The 22,405-nt window shown below is 38.3% G+C and overlaps 2 protein-coding genes across 2 annotated transcripts in view; one reads left to right on the top strand and one right to left on the bottom strand.

Moving 5' to 3' along the window:
• Positions 1-1,238: 1,238 nt before the first annotated feature.
• LOC113040498 (aminoacylase-1-like) lies at positions 1,239-5,056 on the bottom strand. The gene is made up of 6 exons (XM_026198823.1): positions 4,975-5,056; positions 4,607-4,663; positions 4,434-4,507; positions 1,833-1,912; positions 1,679-1,739; positions 1,239-1,454 (listed from the first exon to the last, which is right to left on the bottom strand). Exons 1-6 carry the CDS (start codon positions 5,054-5,056, stop codon positions 1,239-1,241), a joined length of 570 nt encoding a protein of 189 aa, XP_026054608.1.
• A 7,994-nt stretch (positions 5,057-13,050) lies between these two features.
• LOC113040497 (NACHT, LRR and PYD domains-containing protein 3-like) overlaps positions 13,051-22,405 on the top strand; it is a 42,547-nt gene continuing 33,192 nt past the window's right edge. Inside the window, exons 1-8 of the mRNA XM_026198822.1 lie at positions 13,051-13,072; positions 13,390-13,489; positions 13,569-13,685; positions 14,363-14,470; positions 14,596-14,656; positions 15,326-15,518; positions 15,692-17,453; positions 19,407-19,580. Of these exons, the coding sequence (XP_026054607.1) occupies positions 13,431-13,489; positions 13,569-13,685; positions 14,363-14,470; positions 14,596-14,656; positions 15,326-15,518; positions 15,692-17,453; positions 19,407-19,580 (2,474 nt within the window). The 5' untranslated portion in view covers positions 13,051-13,072; positions 13,390-13,430. The remainder of the gene's footprint in view (positions 13,073-13,389; positions 13,490-13,568; positions 13,686-14,362; positions 14,471-14,595; positions 14,657-15,325; positions 15,519-15,691; positions 17,454-19,406; positions 19,581-22,405) is intronic.

The following is a 22,405-nucleotide window of genomic DNA, read 5'->3' as shown; positions in this document are numbered from 1 at the left end:
AGAGAGATGAGGGATACTGTCAGTTCGATACTGGACCTGATTGCTCCTTTTGGGAGCAGACTGAGAGCCTCCAGTCTCAGAACAAGGGCATTTTGAGGTAACGTCAGTGATAGAACCATGCCATTGAAGCGGGGTGGTCTGCATCTGAACTGGAGAGAGTGGTCATGTAATACGTGGTTGAATTTCTAAAGTATGTGACAGCAAGTGACTTTTAAAATGTGAGTAATTGAGATTCAACGGATTCATTCAAAAATAAAGAATTTGACTGTATTAATGAGTGAGTCACTGAATCATTCATTCAACCAATTCAATCAAAAAGTTGATTCATTCAATAAGTAGACCCGAGCCTCGACAGGTTCTGCTTAAACCGTATTTGTAATTTGTTTAGACAAGCCAGCAATGGTCCTAAGGATTCTTTATCGAAATAGACAATTGGTGGATTTAAATTTGTTTTAATGTGTGTTTGTTCACACAAAGCTGTCCTATGACCCATGAGGAGCTATATTACTTTTGAAAACAGAGAGATAAAATTCTTTATTCCTGTTAATGTCAATATAAAATACTGGTTGACAGAGACATTTGACCTGCATTAAATATATATCTGTATTTATTATAGTATATATTCATACATCTATGGAAAGTGGGGAAAATACTCATCATTTTTAAAAGCTATATTATTTATTACATAAATAAATAAGTCAGTCTCTGTGTAATGAAAATAATAACACCAACACTTCAGATAGCTTTGATATATATTAACCCTTAACTTTACAATCAGGAGAGCAAAGTAGCACCAGCCAACCATCAATGTTGAGATTAAATGTTACTCTTTCTAATTGTAGTTACTGTGCAATGTAAATCTCATAGAAACCAATGACCCATACACATTTTCAGTATACATAACTACATGTTTGCATCAGAATCATTTGTATTAAAAAATATAATGCATCTATAGCAAGCACAGCTATTCAGTTTCAGTCTCTGAAATCATTTTCTTTTTTCATATATGGAGACACAAACTGCCTAATTTAAGTGTGTTAAATTTACACTTGAATTATGAATTAACTTGAAAACTGTGAATTAAAACAAAAGTTCAAATCAGCTCCTACTTGTGGATATCAGCTAACAAATAAGACTTAGAAGCATTTTAAGCTGAGTTAAAACAAACATAACGGTCATCTTCATTATATAGGATCAGCCCATTCTTTGGTGTTATGTCCGATACATTTGTGCGGAAATCAGCCCCTCAGAACCGCGAGGAGCAGAAGCAGCTGTGAGACACCGAACCAGGAGAGGAGGAGCGAGAGAGGCGACAAACTGGTCAGAGCCGGGACCAGACACTCGTACACCTGGAAGGACCGCAGGAACACCTGCTCATTCAGATACTCATTATGATCGTGAAGCAGGATGGGAGTGAGATTCATCGGAGAGAAGCCAATGGCAGGAAGACCCTCCTACAAAAACACAATTCACAATATTATTAATAGGACTCACAGCGGGAAATGACATACAAAACGAATGATTTCAGAGGTATCATGTGACACTGGAGACTGGAGTAATGATGTTGAAAATACAGCTTTACATAACAGGAATTAATGCATCTTCAGTTATATTTCAGATTTTTTTAGACGATGTGTGAGGTTGTTTATATCTGCAGAGAGAAGTGAAATTGACTTACTTCCCTGATGAAGCGGCTGTCTGTGGCAGCAGGGAAGATTTCCTTTTTCACAGTCATGTTCCTGTCATGAGATGCACAAAGTCACATGTCTGCATGTGTTTAACTAGAACAAGAGGCTCACAAAACTTTGCAACAAACTACTTTTTCCCCTCACATGGCTTTGCAGGTGGAGCTAAACACATGCCACCAGGGGTCGCTCTCCTCTGTGGATGTGAAATTCTGGTCCATGTGTTTCTGAAGAGCAGAAAAAAGCATCAAAATTAAAACCAAATCATGAGCCTCTTGTGGTTGTACACACACAGTTTAGTAATTTACAGGAAGACTGACTCCCCCAATTAACACATGTATGCAATGTATATGGAAACAAACGGAGCAACTAGTCGTTTGTGTCTTTTCTCAATGTGGGGTGCAAGAATTTACAGGGAAGGTTTTTCACTCAGAAGTGTTGCCAGATCTTGCTAGAAATAAATAAATTAATAAATAAATATTGCAACCTGCACCTGCCTACTTTATTGACTCTATATATTTGACCACTTTAGTAGCCGAGCCCAAACAACAAACCCAAAGATGTTTAATAAGCATCGCTTATTATAAGTGGACATGGCAACCATTCAAGAGCGCATGCTTGAAAATGTAAACAAAACAAGATGACCCTGTGGTTTAGTTAAATCCGCAAAACATAAGTCTTTGGTCAATGTAAAATTAAAAAGTGAGACCAATTGTGCAAGATACCACATGCAACGGTTAGCATGCTGTAAATCATGGCAGTTTCGAGATCAAGTTGTGATGATAATTTAGATAATTCACCCCTGTATTTAAATGCAGGTGTCACTCCTGAATCTCTACAGTGTGTATGTGGCCATAGTCTCCTGGCAGACACATGCAATTACCAGATGTGAGATCAGGCCAGATGAAAATCAGCTTGACTGATGTTTTAATGTGCTGTGTTTTTGAACACTTATGGGGCGTTCACACCAGATGCGACTTGCGCTATTAAATTGTGCTATTCGCAAGTAGTTGGACACTTGAACATTTTGACTTTATTCGCTTCATTCGCGGATGAAATTAACTTCACAACAGATGCAAATTTGCAAATTCGCGTCATGGGAGGGGCTTCTACCAGTTGAGTTCATGCAGCATTGTGATTTCAACCACCATTTATTCGGATAGTTTTCAAAATATTACTTTTATTGTGTCTTGAAATGTAGTTGTAAAAGTATTTCAGGTGAGAATGTAGTTGTTTTAAACTCAAATATGCAGTTTATTTATAAAGACTGTGCCTATTTAAAAATGTGTTTCGCCGATTTCGGAGACGATCAGCTCCATGCGATCAGCGGGAGCTCAGTGCTCATGTTACCTGATCTGCATGAATCTAGCGTCAAAAAGGCCGAAACGCTCAATTCGTGCTGCGTCTTTTGCACCGCAGGATGTCTTTTCGCATCTTTGGATTGACTTAACATGTAAATCATTCACACTTAACCCTTCATTCACGTCTGGTGTGAACGCACCATTAAAGAGTCTGTCACAAGCTGCAGTGCGCAGTGTTGCCAGACGTTCGATAATTTTCGTATTTGTAGGATACGTTTTTAACTCTGTAAAATTTACATTAATAAAATCCCATAATGTACAACAATTTTAGAATTTCGTGACTCCTCAATTGATGGCAGTTGTAATCACTGGGCTTCTATATTCGTACATTAAAAAGTCACCTTACACAGGCTAATCATGACTGATCATTGTTTAAATTATTAGTCGTTGGTGTGTCACTTCAGAAAACCAGAGCACATCTCTATTAATAGTCCCATGTATTAAACGTAGATAGTTTTAATGTAGTGCTTAAATATAACCATTAATTTGAAATAAATTAAATCATTCTTCCTATTTGGGATTTAAGAAAAGTCTAGGACTATCCTAACATTACAAAGTTATTTGGGGTGATTTTTAAGAAGATTCTTTTCAAGAATTTGAATTCTTCTGAAGATTTGTCTTATGAACAACCTTAGGCCCTGTTTACACTAGTGCATTTTCGTTTTGAAACAGCATTTTAGAATGAAAACTATCCTCGTTTACACTGGCGTTTCCAATGGGTTTCAGATATGAATCGGTAGATTCCCTATTATTTAGATCGCAAATGTATCTTTGTGCTTGGAGCGGTCAAATGGAGAATCTACCTATACATCTATGGGTACAACAATGTGCATGATGTTATTGTTTAAACGATCATCAAGGATACGCAGAGTGAATGTCGGCAGCCATGAGATTGTTTTCAAAAGTCTCCATTTTGGTCCGTTTACACTGAAATGTAACCCGGAGTTTTCTAACTAAAAAAGGGTCTGCAACATTTTCAAAAGTCTTAGTTTTTGAGGGTCAAAAACGATGGAGTAGTGTAAAGATTGGTGTCACTGTAGCAAAAGTTATGTGTTTTAAAACAAAATGCACTAGTGTGAACGTGGTCTTAAAAAAAAAAGATCAGAACATTCTTAAGAATTTAAAAAAAAAAAAAAAAAAAAAAAACACAATATAAGAAGGGAATGGCAGACTTTTTCTTAATGCTTCATTAATCCAGCCCCTGATTATTAGAGAACAGTCGCACCGCTGGATATTTCAAATTTTTCAAAGTTCTAAATATTTCATGGCATTTATTTTAAATATAAATGTTTTGCACCATTATAAATGTTATTTTTGATAAAAATAAAAATGTTTTATCCTTATAGAAAAAAAATGTTTAGCCACATCACATTCTGAACACACTCACTAGTTTCTCTGCTGTGGTGTTCTCCACAAACCTGGAACCATGACCTGGACTTCCTGGACAGTGGAATGTGATCCCTGCACGACACAGCACGTTTGTTAACACACACACACACACACACACACAGATGAACACAGAGTACTGTAAATGTGGCTTATGTCATATGTGATACTCACACCAGGGGTTCTTTTCTCCGTAGAAGACAGTATAGGCATTGGTTGGGTTTGCCAAACCTGTGAACAAATAAAACAGGCAGAAACTCTCATTAATATTAGTGCATACATGTTTTAGTTTAAAAAATGAATTTTATGAAGACAGAACTGTACTGTATTTGTATTTGAATGCTACACTGTTTGACGGATGAGCTTAAGTATAAGGGAGCACAGTGTGTGTCTTTCTGTTTAAAGGAGTGCTAAAGCAGTTTAACCGTTTAATGAATTCAGCACTTACTCTGTTAAAATCAAGTCTGCAATTTTGAGAAAACCTGAGAATACTAAAATAAACACTACATCAACTAGAAGACTGAATCTATTGGTTTGTTTACCTTCATCAAGGGCAAAACCAATGTTCAGCTTTTGAAATTCAGGAAGTTTCACAAATGTCTCCATTCCTTTGTGACAAAACATTAAAAACACCAAGTGGCTTTTATTGCAGAACTGGTAATAACTGAAGCAAAAGCACCAATGGATCTTTCACGAGTTCACCCTTACATCTAATCTGAAGGCAAATAGTAGGCATATTTTGGCGTGCTGTCCTGGGGGAGGGGTCCGGGCCCGGAGCATAGCCCGAACCCAAATAACTCCCCCTATCCCTAATTTGGGATAAATAGATTAGAAGTGAGGAGTTGGGGTGGAGGAGGGTTGCCGAAAAACTGTCGTGGGACAGGAGGTAGGAAGACTGGATATATATACGCTTGCGTGCTATTTAAGATGATTAGCTAAACGAGATGCACCTGTGCCAAATTGGATGATTATCTGATCGTGCTTCTCCCGAACTTTGTTAATAAAACCACATGTGTTATGCAATGTTTAATTTGCTACAAAAGATCTATATAAAAAAACATGTTTATGAAAATTAGACATTACATAAAACCAATGTGAAATGTCATTCAAAATCACATTTTACTTCCAGAAGTGTTTTTAATGTTTTATAATAATACTACAATTCAGGGTCAACTTGTACCATGTTGACCATCCACCTTATTTTTTAACACAGAAGAAATGTTCTGTTTTCTGTGAATGTGTGAGACATATGTTTTTTTTTTTTTTTTTATGCAGCTAAAAATAGCTGGAAGTGGATGAGACCAGAAGCCACACATTAAATTTACGAACAGCTACATCCATTCAAACAAAAATAAGGTAGATTTAAGAAAACAGGCAGGAGCTGGTTGCCGAAGCCACACCCACCTAGCGACAGCGGTCTCAGCAGCGGCAATCCACCTGTCACTCAAGTGACCATGCCCTTAATTATGCATAACTTTAAGGTTTAATATAATTTAAATGGATGAGTTATGAAAAAATAAAATAATTGAACCAGGCTGTAAATATGTTTTTTTCTTTTGTAAATTTGGGCATTTTAACATGTGGAGTCTATGGGACTGACTCCCTTTTGTTCCCAGCCTCAAGCAGCCAGGGGATGAATTGCAGTTTTAGTCACTTCCTTGTTGGATTCACAAGAGAGAGCGGGAGGTTGCCGCTCGGACGTAACATACAGTCAAGTATGGTTGAGGGTTCGGTGCCTTGCTCAAGCGCAACTCAGTAATGGTATTGGTGCTCGAGACTCAAACCCACAACCTTAGGGTTAGGAGTCAAACTCTATTACCATTAGGTTACAACTTCCCCCGCCCCCGATTCTAAATCACTGCCTGTTTAGCCCTGCCCACTGATTTAAACATGTAGCTTAGCATTAACAAGAGAGACAGACAAGCAGGTCTACACAGAAACCAAACGATAAAGATGCTCTGAAAACAGCAAGATGCTGGGTAGCGCCAAGCAGTGGAAAAAACACAGTCTTTGCATTGCTTTCTTTCTGATCCCAACATTACAAAAGAATGGATGGACTAAACAAGACAGAAAATCACCTATTACTTTTATATTATGATTTTTGATGTAAAAATATTGATAACATTATAAGTGGACCTCAGAGATCAGTACAAAATAAAAATAAAAAACAGAGGCAGTTCATGACCCATTTAAGGTCTGTTGCTAGCATTTTAGAGTATGTTTTGAGCTGACCTGGGACAAATGTTAAATGGACAGTACGAGAAAATCTCTTCCCAGCCGCCTTCAGTCTGCGAATGGCTTCAGTGTACCTGCAGAGAAACAAAACTTCAATTCACCAGCAAACTCCATATCTAATATAGATATAATGTTTTTTTGCACCCAACCAAACCATAAATATCGGACTATAATTCTCCAAAAGATTTCAAGCTGTTCTTACTTAATCTCAAAACGTGCATGATTTTGACCACTATTTATAAAAGTATCAACTTTAACTGCAACTAACTATAGTAGTACCTCAGTATTACTACAACACTGGCTTGTCAGGTCAAAGTTTTTAAATGGGTCATATGATGCTGCTAAACATTAACATTATTTTATTTATTTGGTGTAATGCAATGTGTGTTTACATGGTTTAAGGAAAAAAAAAAAAAACATTATTATCCACATACTGTACATTACTGTTTCTCCTGTATGCCCCACCTTTCTGGAATGCATCGATTTTAAAAGAGCTCATCATCCTGAAAAGCGAGGTGTGCTCTGATTGGCCAGCTATCCAGTGCTTTGTGATTGGCAGAACACCTCATGCATGTGACAGAAATGTCATGCCCCTTACCATATTTGGGAAAACACAGAATCTCCAAGACACGGCAGCAGCAGGAACAATACTACAGTGAGAATAAAAGTTATGCCACCTTTCTTAGCGTAAACATTTGGCTGGTGTTATGCAAATCTCCCCACACAGTGATGTAGACATGTGGAGGCGTTTTAGGAGGGCATGGACAAGTCTTAACTTTTATAAAGAATATCTCTTTAGGTTTGAGACTTCAATCTTTGCAACTTTAGGGATCTTATCCATGCACAAACATCTTGTAACACTCCAAAGAGAAAGGAAAACGTTAGTTTGTGGCTGGTTTTAAACTCACTGTATCGTGACACAGTTCATGTCCACGTTTCATGAAATCCTCTGACATAGATGTTGCCATGCTCATCTTTGACAGCAGTAGTCGGGCTCTGGGTGGACAGTCTTCAGGCGCAGGTATTCTCTGAACAGGGTCACTGAAGGGTCTTCTGTCCCGGGGCTGTCCTGGACCCCTCTGCCTCCGTTTGGACCATCTTTATCAGGCAACATACCGGCCCACTGTCCTGGGACAAGACCATTTATTATTAACCAAAACACACTCTCATACACGCATATGTGTGACTTTTAAATGTTCCAATCATATTTTACCCTAAAAAAAAAAAAAAAAAATTTATATATATATACAGTCTTGTTCAAAATAATAGCAGTACAATGTGACTAACCAGAATAATCAAGGTTTTTAGTATATTTTTTATTGCTACGTGGCAAACAAGTTACCAGTAGGTTCAGTAGATTGTCAGAAAACAAACAAGACCCAGCATTCATGATATGCACGCTCTTAAGGCTGTGCAATTGGGCAATTAGTTGAAAGGGGTGTGTTCAAAAAAATAGCAGTGTCTACCTTTGACTGTACAAACTCAAAACTATTTTGTACAAACATTTTTTTTTTCTGGGATTTAGCAATCCTGTGAATCACTAAACTAATATTTAGTTGTATGACCACAGTTTTTTAAAACTGCTTGACATCTGTGTGGCATGGAGTCAACCAACTTGTGGCACCTCTCAGCTGTTATTCCACTCCATGATTCTTTAACAACATTCCACAATTCATTCACATTTCTTGGTTTTGCTTCAGAAACAGCATTTTTGATATCACCCCACAAGTTCTCAATTGGATTAAGGTCTGGAGATTGGGCTGGCCACTCCATAACATTAATTTTGTTTGTTTGGAACCAAGACTTTGCCCGTTTACTAGTGTGTTTTGGGTCATTGTCTTGTTGAAACAACCATTTCAAGGGCATGTCCTCTTCAGCATAGGGCAACATGACCTCTTCAAGTATTTTAACATATGCAAACTGATCCATGATCCCTGGTATGCGATAAATAGGCCCAACACCATAGTAGGAGAAACATGCCCATATCATGATGCTTGCACCTCCATGCTTCACTGTGTACTGTGGCTTGAATTCAGAGTTTGGGGGTCGTCTCACAAACTGCCTGTGGCCCTTGGACCCAAAAAGAACAATTTTACTCTCATCAGTCCACAAAATGTTCCTCCATTTCTCTTTAGGCCAGTTGATGTGTTCTTTGGCAAATTGTAACCTCTTCTGCACATGCCTTTTTTTTAACAGAGGGACTTTGCGGGGGATTCTTGAAAATAGATTAGCTTCACACAGACGTCTTCTAACTGTCACAGTACTTACAGGTAACTCCAGACTGTCTTTGATCATCCTGGAGGTGATCATTGGCTGAGCCTTTGCCATTCTGGTTATTCTTCTATCCATTTTGATGGTTGTCTTCCGTTTTCTTCCACGTCTCTCTGGTTTTGCTCTCCATTTTAAGGCATTGGAGATCATTTTAGCTGAACAGCCTATCATTTTTTGCACCTCTTTATAGGTTTTCCCCTCTCTAATCAACTTTTCAATCAAAGTACGCTGTTCTTCTGAACAATGTCTTGAACGACCCATTTTCCTCAGCTTTCAAATGCATGTTCAACAAGTGTTGGCTTCATCCTTAAATAGGGGCCACCTGATTCACACCTGTTTCTTCACAAAATTGATGACCTCAGTGATTGAATGCCACACTGCTATTTTTTTGAACACACCCCTTTCAACTAATTCAACTAATTGCCCAATTGCACAGCCTTAAGAGCGTGCATATCATGAATGCTGGGTCTCATTTGTTTTCTGAGAATCTACTGAACCTACTGGTAACTTGTTTGCCACGTAGCAATAAAAAAATATACGAAAAACCTTGATTATTCTGGTTAGTCACATTGTACTGCTATTATTTTGAACAATACTGTATATATATATATATATATATATATATATATATATATATATATATATATATATATATATATTAGAGGTGGGCATAGATTAATTTTTTTAATCTAGATTAATCTCACTGTGATCTTGAAATTAATCTAGATTAATCTAGATTAAAATGGCTCATTCGAATTCTGCCGAAGGCATTCAGAATATGTGTTACCCAAATAAAATTGACAAACATTAAGTCTTTGAGAAGGGGTTTATCAAGCTAGGTGGTGCATTAGAAAAGGGGTTCATCTCCTGTTTCCAAAATGTATCACAAAGTGCTTGAAAAAGCTGTAAACTAATTCCACATTGCACAAGGTGCAAACAACATTACGCCTGTTTTACACCAAAGTTTTTTCAAGTTTGTAGGTGTCAAGGTACAGAAACCAAATAATAGCACTGGATAGTCTTCAATGTAAAAATGAAATATACAATCAAACCTACATTTATTCAGACACCTTCAACATTTCTCACATTATTACAGTTTTGCTATATATATAAAAAATTATATCTGGTTTCTGAATAATTTTTGGTTTGACTGTTAAAACTACAAAGAAATTCAGTCAAGAGCAGTGAGTGATTTTCATTTTCATTTTCTTGGATTAACATTACAGCAGCCAGTAGCTAAATTAGGCGCGGTCACTTTAAGAGACCATGAACGCATCCAATATAATACACATCCCATTTTTTTCCTCAACTGTTTACTTTGACTTAAGAAATAACTGACAGTTTTTTCGAGCGTAATTTCCAAGGTGGATATTTTGACATATTTTTTATGTATTTGTCGGCACAAGAGCAAAAATAAGCAAATTCGATGTTCAAGTGTTTTGAGACGCCTTTCTCTGCGTGAGCCCCGAACACCAGAACACCGTGGTGTTGAATTGGGCTCTTTCACATCTTTTTGTTTGTTCAAACTGCGATTTGCATTTGTTCGTTCGGGTGCAGGAGGAACTTCGAGGTGAACTTCGCAGAAGAGAGCTCGGTTCAGTGTCGCTGTCCGTGATACACGGCTCTCTCTCTCTCGTGCGCACCTAACGGCACGCGCTACTCTGTTCAGCTTTTCCGCGTCTTGTTTTTGGATGCTTTAATGTTTAAATCGACAAGCGGTACGGCTTAACAACACGTGAGAAATATAAGCTTTCGTGACGATGCGCAGCAGTGGCCCGTCCACTGTCCTGAGCATCTTTTTAGGCTGGCCTCAACCAGTCGGTTATATAAAATATCAAGGTGAAAGTCATCATAGCTTGCTTAGTATAGACCCAGCTCCCAACCCAACTTTGAGAATAGATTAACGGCGATATTTTTTTTATCGCCCGATAAGAGTCTCGCGTTAACGCAGCATGTTAACGGCGATAACGGCCCACCACTAATATATATATATATATATATATATATATATATATATATATATATATATATATATTATAATGCCTGTTGAAGGGCATTTTAAGGATTTTTTTTTTTAACTTAACATTTTTTAACATGATATCATTATATTTATGAATGATACATTTTCATGAACCATAGCTCTATTAACTGTTGGGCATTGCACCAGTGGTGGTCTGCACAGCCTGTGTCCGCAGGTGACTGTATGGACGGCTCTGGAGTTGTTACACTTGGGGTTTTGTCCGTGTGTGCGTCTTCACACATTGGATTATTTTTGGATTCACGGTTGTACCAAATAAGCTGTTTAACCTATCCTCTGTGTTTGAGTGCTCTCTCTTCACGCCTGACACAAACGTGACAGCTTATGATACATTTCTATTTTTAGAATTCATAAACATTGCAACATATTTCTATTTCAAATAAATGATGTTCAATTGAACTTTATATTCAAAGAATCCTGAAAAAAATGTGATTTTTTTTAAATAGATATGTTTTATATTTATAAACAGTCACCCCCCATTTTTGGCATGGAGACAGAAATTACATACCCCCAAAAATATTTCTGCTAATTATTGTTTCTGACTAGATACATGATCAACATTTGTCCACAAAGCTGACACTTCGAAGTTTACTGTTCAGGAATCGGAATCATTTTCCGGACATAAATTACTAAATAACTGTCATTGCAACAATGCTTTATCGAAACATTGGTTAAATATCGAAGCTAGAGTATTTAGACTTTCAATTAATGCACGGTTTTTTCCGATCAAGTAAGAGAGTGATTTTTAACGTGCTATGAAAGTGAAACAATGATAAACTGGGGCCATTGGCAATGCTTGCAAGCAAATGGGTTAATAGCAGTTATGTGCTATTCGCTTCCAAGTGGTTTCTAAAGATATTTACTTGCCTGTTTTTCATGAAACTTATGTCTGTATCATCTCAGTGAGGTTTAAACGTGCGCGGTAAGGCAAATGTAATGTCTTGGACATTTCAATGTGGATGAAGACTCTGGAAATAAGGCCTTGGCTTCGTGGTTAATAGCGTTTTCGCCTGAAAATGTATTGTTTTACGACATGCGGCCTGCACTGCTAGAGGAAGCGGCCTCAACAGCGCCTTGACTGGAAAAGCAGCGGTGAAAGGCTGAGCCCGCGGCGGGAAGTGAGAGAGGCTTGCTGCGGTAAGAACTGGGGTGCCGCCCAGGCTGGTTGAATGCCTGCTGCTGCTGCAATCCAGCGCTCAAGGATCGTTGTGTCGAGCGAGGCGGGCTCGGAGCTTGCACGGTCTATTGGCCATGACGTGTGGCTTGGCGAGAAGAGCAGCTGTCGCGATGACACTTAATGGTGCTCAACGGCCGTGTTTGGCTGGGTAGGAATGATCGCGGGTCTGGCAAAAGCAGCAGATCTGAAAAATCCCAAGTATAGCTCTCTTCGTTGGTAGAAAAATTGGGTCTGTGATAAGATAACAGACCAAGTGAACCAGCATGCTGATAAACTGTCAATGGATAGAGGTAAGTCAGCGATATTTATACTATGGGATTGATTACTTAATTATGGTCCACCTGTGTTGATTAGGATAAGTATCTGACGTGCTCCTCCCGAATCTTGTTAATAAAACATAATTTATTCAAGTAAGCTCCAAGCCAGTACTTGCATTTTAAATTGTAATCCGACAACGCAACAAACCAGTGTAATTTACCTGGCCTCAGTCTTGGCTAAGCTTGAAGTACATCACTGTCTCCTCCATTTTGACATAAAACATAAAAACAACTCGCACCGTTACTATGTAACAGAGCGCTAATCGGAAACACCTGGTGTTGGAATTTAGGAAAGGTGGAGCATCTCACGCACGCCTGGTCGTCAAAATCTGTGGCCTTCGAAGTGTGTACACAAATTTAGGACACAGCTTACCCTTATATAAACAGCACTCAGAGTGCAGACTGTGAGGGAAATACATTAATGGGTTATATAACTTTAAATAATAAAGAATGAAATTCAATATTAAGGGGGAAAAACCCTTTATTGCTGGTTTTGGACACTTAAACTCCTCTTTGTCAAGTGACTCATGAAAATGAAACTATTACAGCGGGGTTTGTTTTGTTGTATGAGGAACTAAACTACATTAAGAGAGCAAAACACAGTGAGTATCATGATTTAACAATCATCTTTGATAGCCAAAATCAATCCTGACTTTTTTAAAGTGAAGTACAACAATAGGCGGTATAAGATATTTTAAATATTGTTTAAATGACATTAGGAGAAAAAAACTGAAGAGTCTGTAAATCGTCAGATTTAAAAAAAAAACTGAAGAGTCTGTAAATCATCAGATTACACTTTTACTTTCATTTTAACACTGTGCTTGTCTGAATTTATGTTGTTTGTGAATAATTTGATTATGTGTAAATGTCAAGAATAGACTTATCAAGACTAAGATTGATTAATCGCTGATTCAAACAGACTCTGTGGATCAACATTTGGATCTGCTTTTAGATGAAACCATGGCCTCCAGAATAAATTTCTCTGAAGAACATGACACACAGATAAAGACAGTCAAGAGGTGAGAGAACCTGAAATGTTTCATATTTTTAATAGTCAGAAACAATGAATGCACACTACAATAGCATTTTTATTTATAGCCTGATTCAGCGTTTTGAATCAGATTTACCTGAACACATGGATGTGTCTGTGAGGAAAAACCCAGGGATGGCTTTTTCAGATCTGTGCAGAGAGGAAGGCTCTTCTGTTGAGTCCAGGTGAGATATTATGAGTGTAATATTTACTGTAGGTGTGGTGTGTTATTAATATTGTCACCAGGTGTCTCTGTTGCTGCTGGATGTTTCTGTGTCTTTATCTATATGTGTGTATTGGTCCATTTTATTCAATAATATGTGACCCTGGTGCACAAAACCAGTCTTAAGTCACTGGGGTTTATTTGTAGCAAGTCCAAAATACATTATATGGGTCAAAAGTATTGATTTTTGATTAGGATATTAAATAAAGATCATATCCCATGAAGGTATTTTGTAAATTTTCTATCGTAAACATATAAAAACGTAATTTTTGATTAAGAATATGCAGTGCTAAGAACTTCATTTGGACAATTTAATTGTTTTTAATTTGTTTTTGTTTTTTTAACCTTCAGATTCCAGATTTTCTAATAGTTAGCCAAATATTGTCCTATCCTAACAAGTTTCGAAAAATGTACCCTTATCATTGGTTTTGTGGTCCAGGGCCACATATAAAAATGGAAAGTACATGGAGCAGATTCATTTTATTTATAGAAAATAATGCTTTAATCTTTTAACTCTCAAGTAACAACAGACTCTTCAAGTGAAAGATAAATATTAAAGGGAGATTGAAACAGTGAAGCTGTTTCTGCCAGAGCAGAGTGATATTTTCAGAAACAGTTTGTATTTCTGTTATATTTCAGTCTGTGTCAGAATGAATCTCCTGAACCCAGCTGTGTGTCTATCAAGAGTGACCAGTCAATGGGTCGTCCAGTTAAGTTCAGTTTGGGAGACACATCTGCTGATCTGAGGTGTGTTTTTGTTTGTTTTTGTTTACAGTATAAGAAATATATATATGATATCAATTCATTTACTGGTGTGTATTAAATACATTAATACATATTGACAAAAATATTCAATATTTGTTTAACTACAGTCAAAAACATAAAGGACCGGAATCATATACAGCAAAGAAGAACTTAGACTCCATTTTTAAGGTTGGTTTTGTGTGTTTGTGTTTGTTTTAGTGTGTGTGTGTGTGTGTGTGTGTGTGTGCGTAACCCTCTGGGTAAAAGTATTAAAAAATATATATTTCTGTAATCCTTTCTGTAATAGTCATATTTACTTTTGTACACACACATAAGATAAGTTGTAGGCCCCTATAAAGCAGATCAATGTCCACTAAAGTAGAGAAGATGAAGAATGAAGAAGATGGGGGGGGGGTTAGAGCACTTGTCGGTACCCCCCAGCCTGCGGGGGGTGATGGGGGTATGTGACGAGTGGGGCGGGGCCTAGAGCCGGTGGAGTGATTTGGAAATGACCGACACCTGCTCTACTCACTGGTCTCGAGTCCCACAGAGGAGATTGAAAGGATACAAAAGAGAAGCGACAACAGAGAAGGACGAGAGAGGACCAGGCCTGGGTTTTATTTTGTGTTTGGTTTTTGTTTGTGCGTGGCAGTCATCCACGAGGGGCTGTTTTGTGTTTATTTTGTCAGTAAAGTCTTGATTTGATTGTCCGCTGGTTCCCACATCCTTCTTCCGATGACTATGAAGGTTTTATATTGTTACAGTATTAATTCTTTAACTCTTGTGTAATGATCCTTTGATTAACCTTCTCTGTGACTGAATGCAGGTTTATTGTTTAAATATTTGCTATGATTTCAGGAGCTTGAGCACAAAATCATTTCAGAGTTAAAAAGCTTTAAGAGACTACTGAGTCCAGATTACCCAGAACGCTCTGAAAGAGACTGTCATGATGATGAGGGTCATAACAGAGTCAGAGAGGGGCTTCTGAAGGTCACACTGCTCCTCCTGAGGAAGATGAACCAGACAGACCTCGCTGGCACACTACAGACCAGTAAGAGCTCTGGATCAGCAGATTATAGCCTGTGTTTTTATTATCAACCTTCTGTCTTTAGTCACTAATGTTCCTGAGTGTCACGACACAATCTAATATCTAACAAATAAAACCTAAAAATACATTTCTAACATATTGCTCTGCCAATAAAAACAATTATTTCCTTTGCTCAGAACTGATGCCTGAGCATCAACAAAAACTCAGATCCAGACTACAGGATAAATATCAGAGACTCAGTGAAGGACTGTCCAATCATGGAGACTCAACACGTCTGAATGAGATCTACACAGAGCTCTACATCACAGAGGGAGGCAGTGGAGAGGTCAATAATGAACATGAGGTGAGACAGATTGAGACAGTGTCCAGGAGACCAGAGACACAGGAGACACCAATCAACTGCAATGACATATTTAAACCCTCACCTGGACAAGACAAACCCATCAGAACTGTGCTGACTAAAGGAGTCGCTGGAATTGGAAAAACAGTCTCTGTGCAGAAGTTCATTCTGGACTGGACTGAAGGAAAAGCCAACCAGGACGTTCATTTCATATTTCCACTTCCTTTCAGGGAGCTGAACTTGATACAGAAACAACTCAGTCTTGTAGATCTTCTAAACTACCTTCACACAGAAACCAAAGAATTAAAATCAGCAGATTATGAGGACTACAAAGTCATGTTCATATTTGATGGTCTGGATGAGTGTCGACTGCGTCTAGATTTCCAAAACAGTCAGAGCCTGTCTGATGTGACAGAATCAGCTTCAGTGGATGTGCTGCTGACCAACCTCATCAAGGGGAACCTACTTCCTTCTGTTCTCCTCTGGATCACCTCTCGACCAGCAGCAGCCAATCAGATCCCTCCTGAGTGTATCCACCAGGTCACAGAGGTAAGAGGATTCAACAACCCTCAGAAGGAGGAATATTTTAGGAAGAGAATAAATGATCCGAGTCTGGCTGATAGAATCGTCACACACATCCGATCCTCAAGAAGTCTGTTCATCATGTGTCATATCCCAGTCTTCTGCTGGATTTCAGCTTCTGTTCTGGAGAGGATGTTGGGTGAAGCAGAGAGTGCAGAGATCCCCAAGACTCTCACGCAGATGTTCACACACTTCCTGATCTTTCAGACGAAACTGAAGACACAGAAGTATGATGGGAAATATGAAATCAACCCTGATCAGGCTAGAAAGACTATTCTGTCTCTAGGAAAACTGGCTTATGAACAGCTGGAAAAAGGGAACCTGATCTTCTACGAGAACGACCTGAAAGAGAGCGGCATTGATGTCAGAGAAGTGTCCGTGTACTCAGGAGTTTGCACCGAGATCTTCAGAGAGGAGTTTGGACTGCAACTGGGGAAGGTGTTCAGCTTTGTTCATCTGAGTATTCAGGAGTTTCTTGCTGCTTTATTCAAGCTGCTGTCCTTTTCTGAACAAAACACAGGACCGAAGAATGTGTTCAGGTCACCAGTGAGCAGTTTACTTAAGAAAGAAGTGGACAAGGCCTTACAGAGTGAGAACGGACACTGGGATCTCTTCCTCCGGTTCCTTCTAGGTCTCTCACTAGAGTCTAATCAGCCTCTCTTACAAGGCCTCCTGAGAAAGACAGTAAGCAGCTCTGATATCAATCAGGAAACAGCTGAATACATCAAACAGAAGATCAGGAAGAATCGCTCTCCAGAGAAATCCATCAATCTGTTCCACTGTCTGAATGAACTGAATGATCGTTCACTAGAGCAGGAAATACAAACATACCTGAGTGGAACAGGTTACAATCGTCTCTTTGGAGTTTCTCTGTCTGCTGCTCAGTGGTCGGCTCTGGTGTTTGTGCTGTTGAACTCAGAAGAAGACCTGGATGAGTTTAATCTGACTAAATATGTTCAATCAGAAGAATGTCTTCTGAGGCTGCTGCCAGTGATCAAAGCATCTAGAAAGATTGAGTGAGTATTTTACACTGTTTCTGTATATTTTAAGGTCTTTCTTACTTTAAACACTCAGCTAACATTACAGATCACTCTACTAATGATCTGATTAGTTGAATCAAGTGTGTTTGATAAAAGAGACTCATCCAAACTGTGCAAAGTTAAGGTGCCTTCAGGAACCGGGTTTTAACTATGATTTTACAAATATTGGATTGGGATCATCATAAATCACTTAAAAGTTGCATTCAGGTTTTTCGTAAGCATAATAATAATTTTTTATTCAGTTAAATTATTAGACAAAATGTTTCTTAGTAAAACTGAGGAAAAAGTTAAATATCTTTAGTCAATGCCACTCGAGCAACAACAGATGCATGTACTCATGTGACTACTATTTTTATTTCTCCAGAAATGAAAAATATAAATATATTAACAAGGATAAGGTTAGCTTGTATAATTTCATGACACTTTGTATGTACATCAGATATACATATGCAGAAATCTTCAGTAACTTTAACCATGTTTAATTTGACAACATTCAGTACTTTCTTAAAGTAGCAATCTATTGTCAACAAATCATCTGATGAAAAAAAAAAACACATATACAACACTGACAGTTTACACAACTTTCCACAAATATGGACTCATTTTGGCATCAAGTGAGACTCCAGTTGAGCATTAATTGTAAACTTGCAACCTTTATTAACAAGTGTGTGTACAACACGAGTTGATCTTTTGGTTGACCAATCAGCAGAAAGATGTTTTCATGTCCGCTTACATTTGGAGATCAAATATTAACCATTTTCTATCCTGAAAAATAAAATGGAAAAATTAAGCAATATATATTGTGACGAGTCAGCTGCCTCCTCCCTGATTGTCACTGGCACCCCGTCCTAAATCGCCGCCCTTCACCAGGCTCCCGACTGCAGTGGGTGTGTGAGAGGAGGGGCGCTGTACGAGTCAGGGCTGGCAGCGTGTTATGGGGCACACCTGATGGAAATGAAGCCTCATCACCGCCGCTGTTGAAAAGCCCAACGCGCCTCTCCTCAGGAGACCGGTCTCTTCCCCGTACATGCACACTGGTGTCCTCGTGGGTCCAGGAAGGGTGCGTTGAGGGACTCCCGCACCACCAGAGACGTGAGCTGCCGGACCCGTGATCTGGATGAGAACCACACCGGTTTATACGGCCAACAGGCCAGGAAGCCGGGCCAGGAAGCCGGGCCGTCCATCCCCTGCCAGCGCCACGGCCAACGAGAGTGATGTGGCTGCTAGAGGAAGCTGCCGCCCTTTGCGCCCTGGACCAAAGCGGGGAGCGCGTGCGGCCGCTGAACTCCACCCCTTACCTGGACCCTTCCTCCATGAACACTGCCCAACCTACACAAACCCCGCAGCACGACGAGGACACCAGATTCCATGTTTATTTTGGACACTCTTCCCCTTTGGCCACCTTTATCCCCTGTTTTATTTGATTTTCTCTTAATAAAAGCCTCTCCGAGGCCTGACGCCACGCCCACTGTGTCTGTCTTGTGCTCCTCCCATCACTCTCTCTCTCTCTCTCTCTATATATATATATATATATATATATAGGAAAAAGGTGCTGCTTTCAAATTTTTCTGCTTTCAGTATTAAATCAGGAAAACAAATGATCGCAATTTAGTTGGTTTGTACAGCTCCACTATAAGCATACTGAACACAAATACAATACTAAATATTCTTTAATAGTTAAGGTTAAGACTCCAGTAGTTTGGAAATATTTATTGGATTATTTGGGTCCTGTTTGTTGAGCCAAATGTGAAGTTATTTCAGTTTGAGTCTGAAGTCTTTTAAAATGGGACTTGACTGAGTCACTCTCTGTGTCTGGTTTAATAATTAATATCTATAATATGTATTACATCTGTGTTTTTCAGCAATTACATTGGACACATGAGTCAAGCTCTAATAACTTATTTTTAATCTTCTGTATATTCTCTACAGTCTCTCCTGCTGTCATATTACACAGAAAGGCTGTGCTGCTCTGATTTCAACTCTGAGATCAAACCCCTCATACCTGACAGAACTGAATCTGAGTGATAATACACCAGGAGACTCAGGAGTGAAGCTGCTCTCTGCTCTACTGGAGGATCCACACTGTAAACTGAAGAAACTACAGTGAGTCTCATCAAATCTCAGTTACTATAAGGTTTGGAGTAAAAAGTAAAAATGCTGATATATTTTCTTTAGAAGAGGTTTTGTTTGCTGCCGTCTCACCCTCAGTTCAGACCATTTAGCCCAGTCTCAAGCATCTTTTTGGACAAATTTGGGCAACCCAAATATACACACACACACAAACTTGATTACAAAAAAGTTGTGAAACTGTACAAATTCTGAGTAAAAAAGGAATGGAATAATTTACAAGTCTCATAAACATATATTTTATTCAATTATTAATTGAATATAGGTAACATATTGATTGTTGAAAGTGAGACATTTTTAAATTTCATGGCAAATATTGTCTCATTCTGGATTTCATGAGAGCTACACATTCCAAAAATGTTGGGACAGGTAGCAATAAGAGGGCGGAAAAGTTAAATGTAAATACACGGAAAAGCTGGAGGACAAATTTGCAACTTATTAGGTCAATTGGCAACATGATTGGGTATATATAAAAAGAGCCTCTCAGAGTGGCAGTGTCTCTCAGAAGTCAAGATGGGCAGAGGATCACCAATTCCCCCAATGCTGCGGTGAAAAATAGTGGAGCAATATCAGAAAGGAGTTTCTCAGAGAAAAATTGCAAAGAGTTTGAAGTAATCATCATCTACAGCGCATAATATCATCCAAAGATTCAGAAAATCTGGAACAATCTCTGTGCATAAGGATCAAGGCTGGAAAACCATACTGGATGCCCGTGATCTTCTGGCCCTTAGATGCACTGCATCACATACAGGAATGCTACTGTAATGGAAATCACAACAGTGGCTCAGGAATACTTCCAGAAAACATTGTCGGTGAACACAATCCACTGTGCCATTCGCCGTTGCCGGCTAAATCTCTATAGGTAAAAAAAGAAGCCATATCTAAACATGATCCAGAAGTGCAGGCATTTTCTCTGGGCCAAGGTTCATTTGGGATGCCATACCATCCTGACTAAAGAGGACAAGGACAACCCGAGTTGTTATCAGCGTTAAGTTCAGAAGCCTGCATCTCTGATGGTATGGGGTTGCATGAGTGCGTGTGGCATGGGCAGCTTACACATCTGGAAAGGCACCTTCAATGCTGAAAGGTATATCCAAGTTCTAGAGCAACATATGCTCCCATCTAGATGTCGTCTCTTTGAGGGAAGACCTTGCATTTTCCAACATGACAATGCCATACAACATCATGGCTGCGTAGAAGGAGGATCTGGGTACTGTAATGGCCAGCCTGCAGTCCAGATCTTTCACCCATAGAAAACATTTGGTACATCATAAAGAGGAATATGCGACAAAGAATACCTAAGACAGTTGAGCAACTAGAAGCCTGTATTAGACCAGAATGGGACAACATTCTTATTCCTAAACTTGAGCAACTTGTCTCCTCAGTCCCCAAACTTTTGCAGACTGTTATAAAAAGGAGATGGGATCTTTTTTAATAGTTTTCTTAATCTGAGTGGTAAGAGACTTGGCTACTTTTCCTTAATTTGCCAACTGAGCACACATACACACACTCTCTCTCTCACACACACACACACACACACACACACACAAATGACTCAATTCAAAAAAGTTAAGTGGTTGATAAAAAAAAAAAAAAACAAATAGACAAAAAAAAAACTCAATTTGTCCTTTGTGCACAATAATAGTCACCCATAGGAGATGAATGGGAAATGCACACAAACATACAAACCCATGTACAAACCATTGAATGAGCAAATAGCACAGTGCGGTTTTGATTTTTAATTTTGTCAAATAAAAACAGTCACTCACACAAAGAATTGAAAGAGCCAATGACTGAGCTTTTTTGTGCCACTCTCTCTCTTAGGATTGTGGGTAGTGGGAGGAGTTTGGAACTTTGGAGCACACTTTTGAGAGTTTGTTTCACTTTATACATATATTTACGTATATTTTCTATTTATACTCACTATTCTAATTCTATTCTTAAAAAAAATCTACCTTCCTAATCTTTTTGTATTCTATTTTATTTTTTTCTTTATTATACATTTATATATAAAAAAAAAAAAATCTAATACTAGCTTGTTCTATTCTTTTTCTATTATATCTATTTTCTTTTTATTTATTATATTATTTAAAAGCCCTTGCTACAGGTACTGCATTTAAGCTAACTGAGACTTGTTATAGCTCTTATATATCATTGCTCTTTTGTTGTTTTTGATTGTTTCCATTGTCCTCATTTGTATGTCGCTTTGGATAAAAGCATCTGCTAAATGACTAAATGTAAAATACTACGCATTTAGCCCTATTTTTTGTCTGTTTTTATATAGTTTATCAACAGCATAAATTTTTATAGTGTTTGGATTAACTAGCCGAGTAGACAGATATGAATGTTTCTTCATAACCATTCTGAAAATAAGTAAATATTGGTCTAGCGAACAAGCTTGCTGGTGATAATTTGAGGTAATTTTTAGATATAAAGTATTTTTATTCAATCACTGAGATATTAAACCACAGGCAAGGCTTGAGAAGAAACAAAAATCATTATGAACATATTATTATATTTTCCTTAAAATGTTGTTCCTAACTTTGGGGCTTTTTCTCATGTCATATAAAACTGTGATGTTCTGCAAAACAACAAACTTTAAAACACTTTTTTTCTTCCTGGTGAAGATCAGATGGTTACTCAAGTACTTGATTTGTGTACTTCTTCCACCGCTGAAAGATAGTGTAGTGATCTATCGTTCAGGCAGCAGTAGTGAAGAAAAAAAAAACTTGAGAAACAGTTTGTTTCATAATTTTAATATTAAAAATTGGAGTATTAAATATATTATAAATTACCAGTCA

This window comes from Carassius auratus, chromosome 22, assembly GCF_003368295.1.
Source record: "Carassius auratus strain Wakin chromosome 22, ASM336829v1, whole genome shotgun sequence".
NCBI lineage: Eukaryota > Metazoa > Chordata > Actinopteri > Cypriniformes > Cyprinidae > Carassius > Carassius auratus.
Note: the sequence above shows the minus strand (reverse complement) of the source record. Positions and strands in the feature narration are given on the sequence as shown.

What these genes read in the sequence shown, in the direction of transcription:
- LOC113040498 (XM_026198823.1), bottom strand. Translation starts at nt 5,056, where the DNA reads ATGTTTTGTCACAAAGGAATGGAGACATTTGTGAAACTTCCTGAATTT. An exon ending in CGGAGAAAAGAACCCCTGGT is followed by an intron (nt 4,508 to 4,606) that starts GTGAGTATCACA and finishes TGTGTCGTGCAG; the next exon opens with GGATCACATTCCACTGTCCA. An exon ending in ACAGCCGCTTCATCAGGGAA is followed by an intron (nt 1,455 to 1,678) that starts GTAAGTCAATTT and finishes GTGTTTTTGTAG; the next exon opens with GAGGGTCTTCCTGCCATTGG.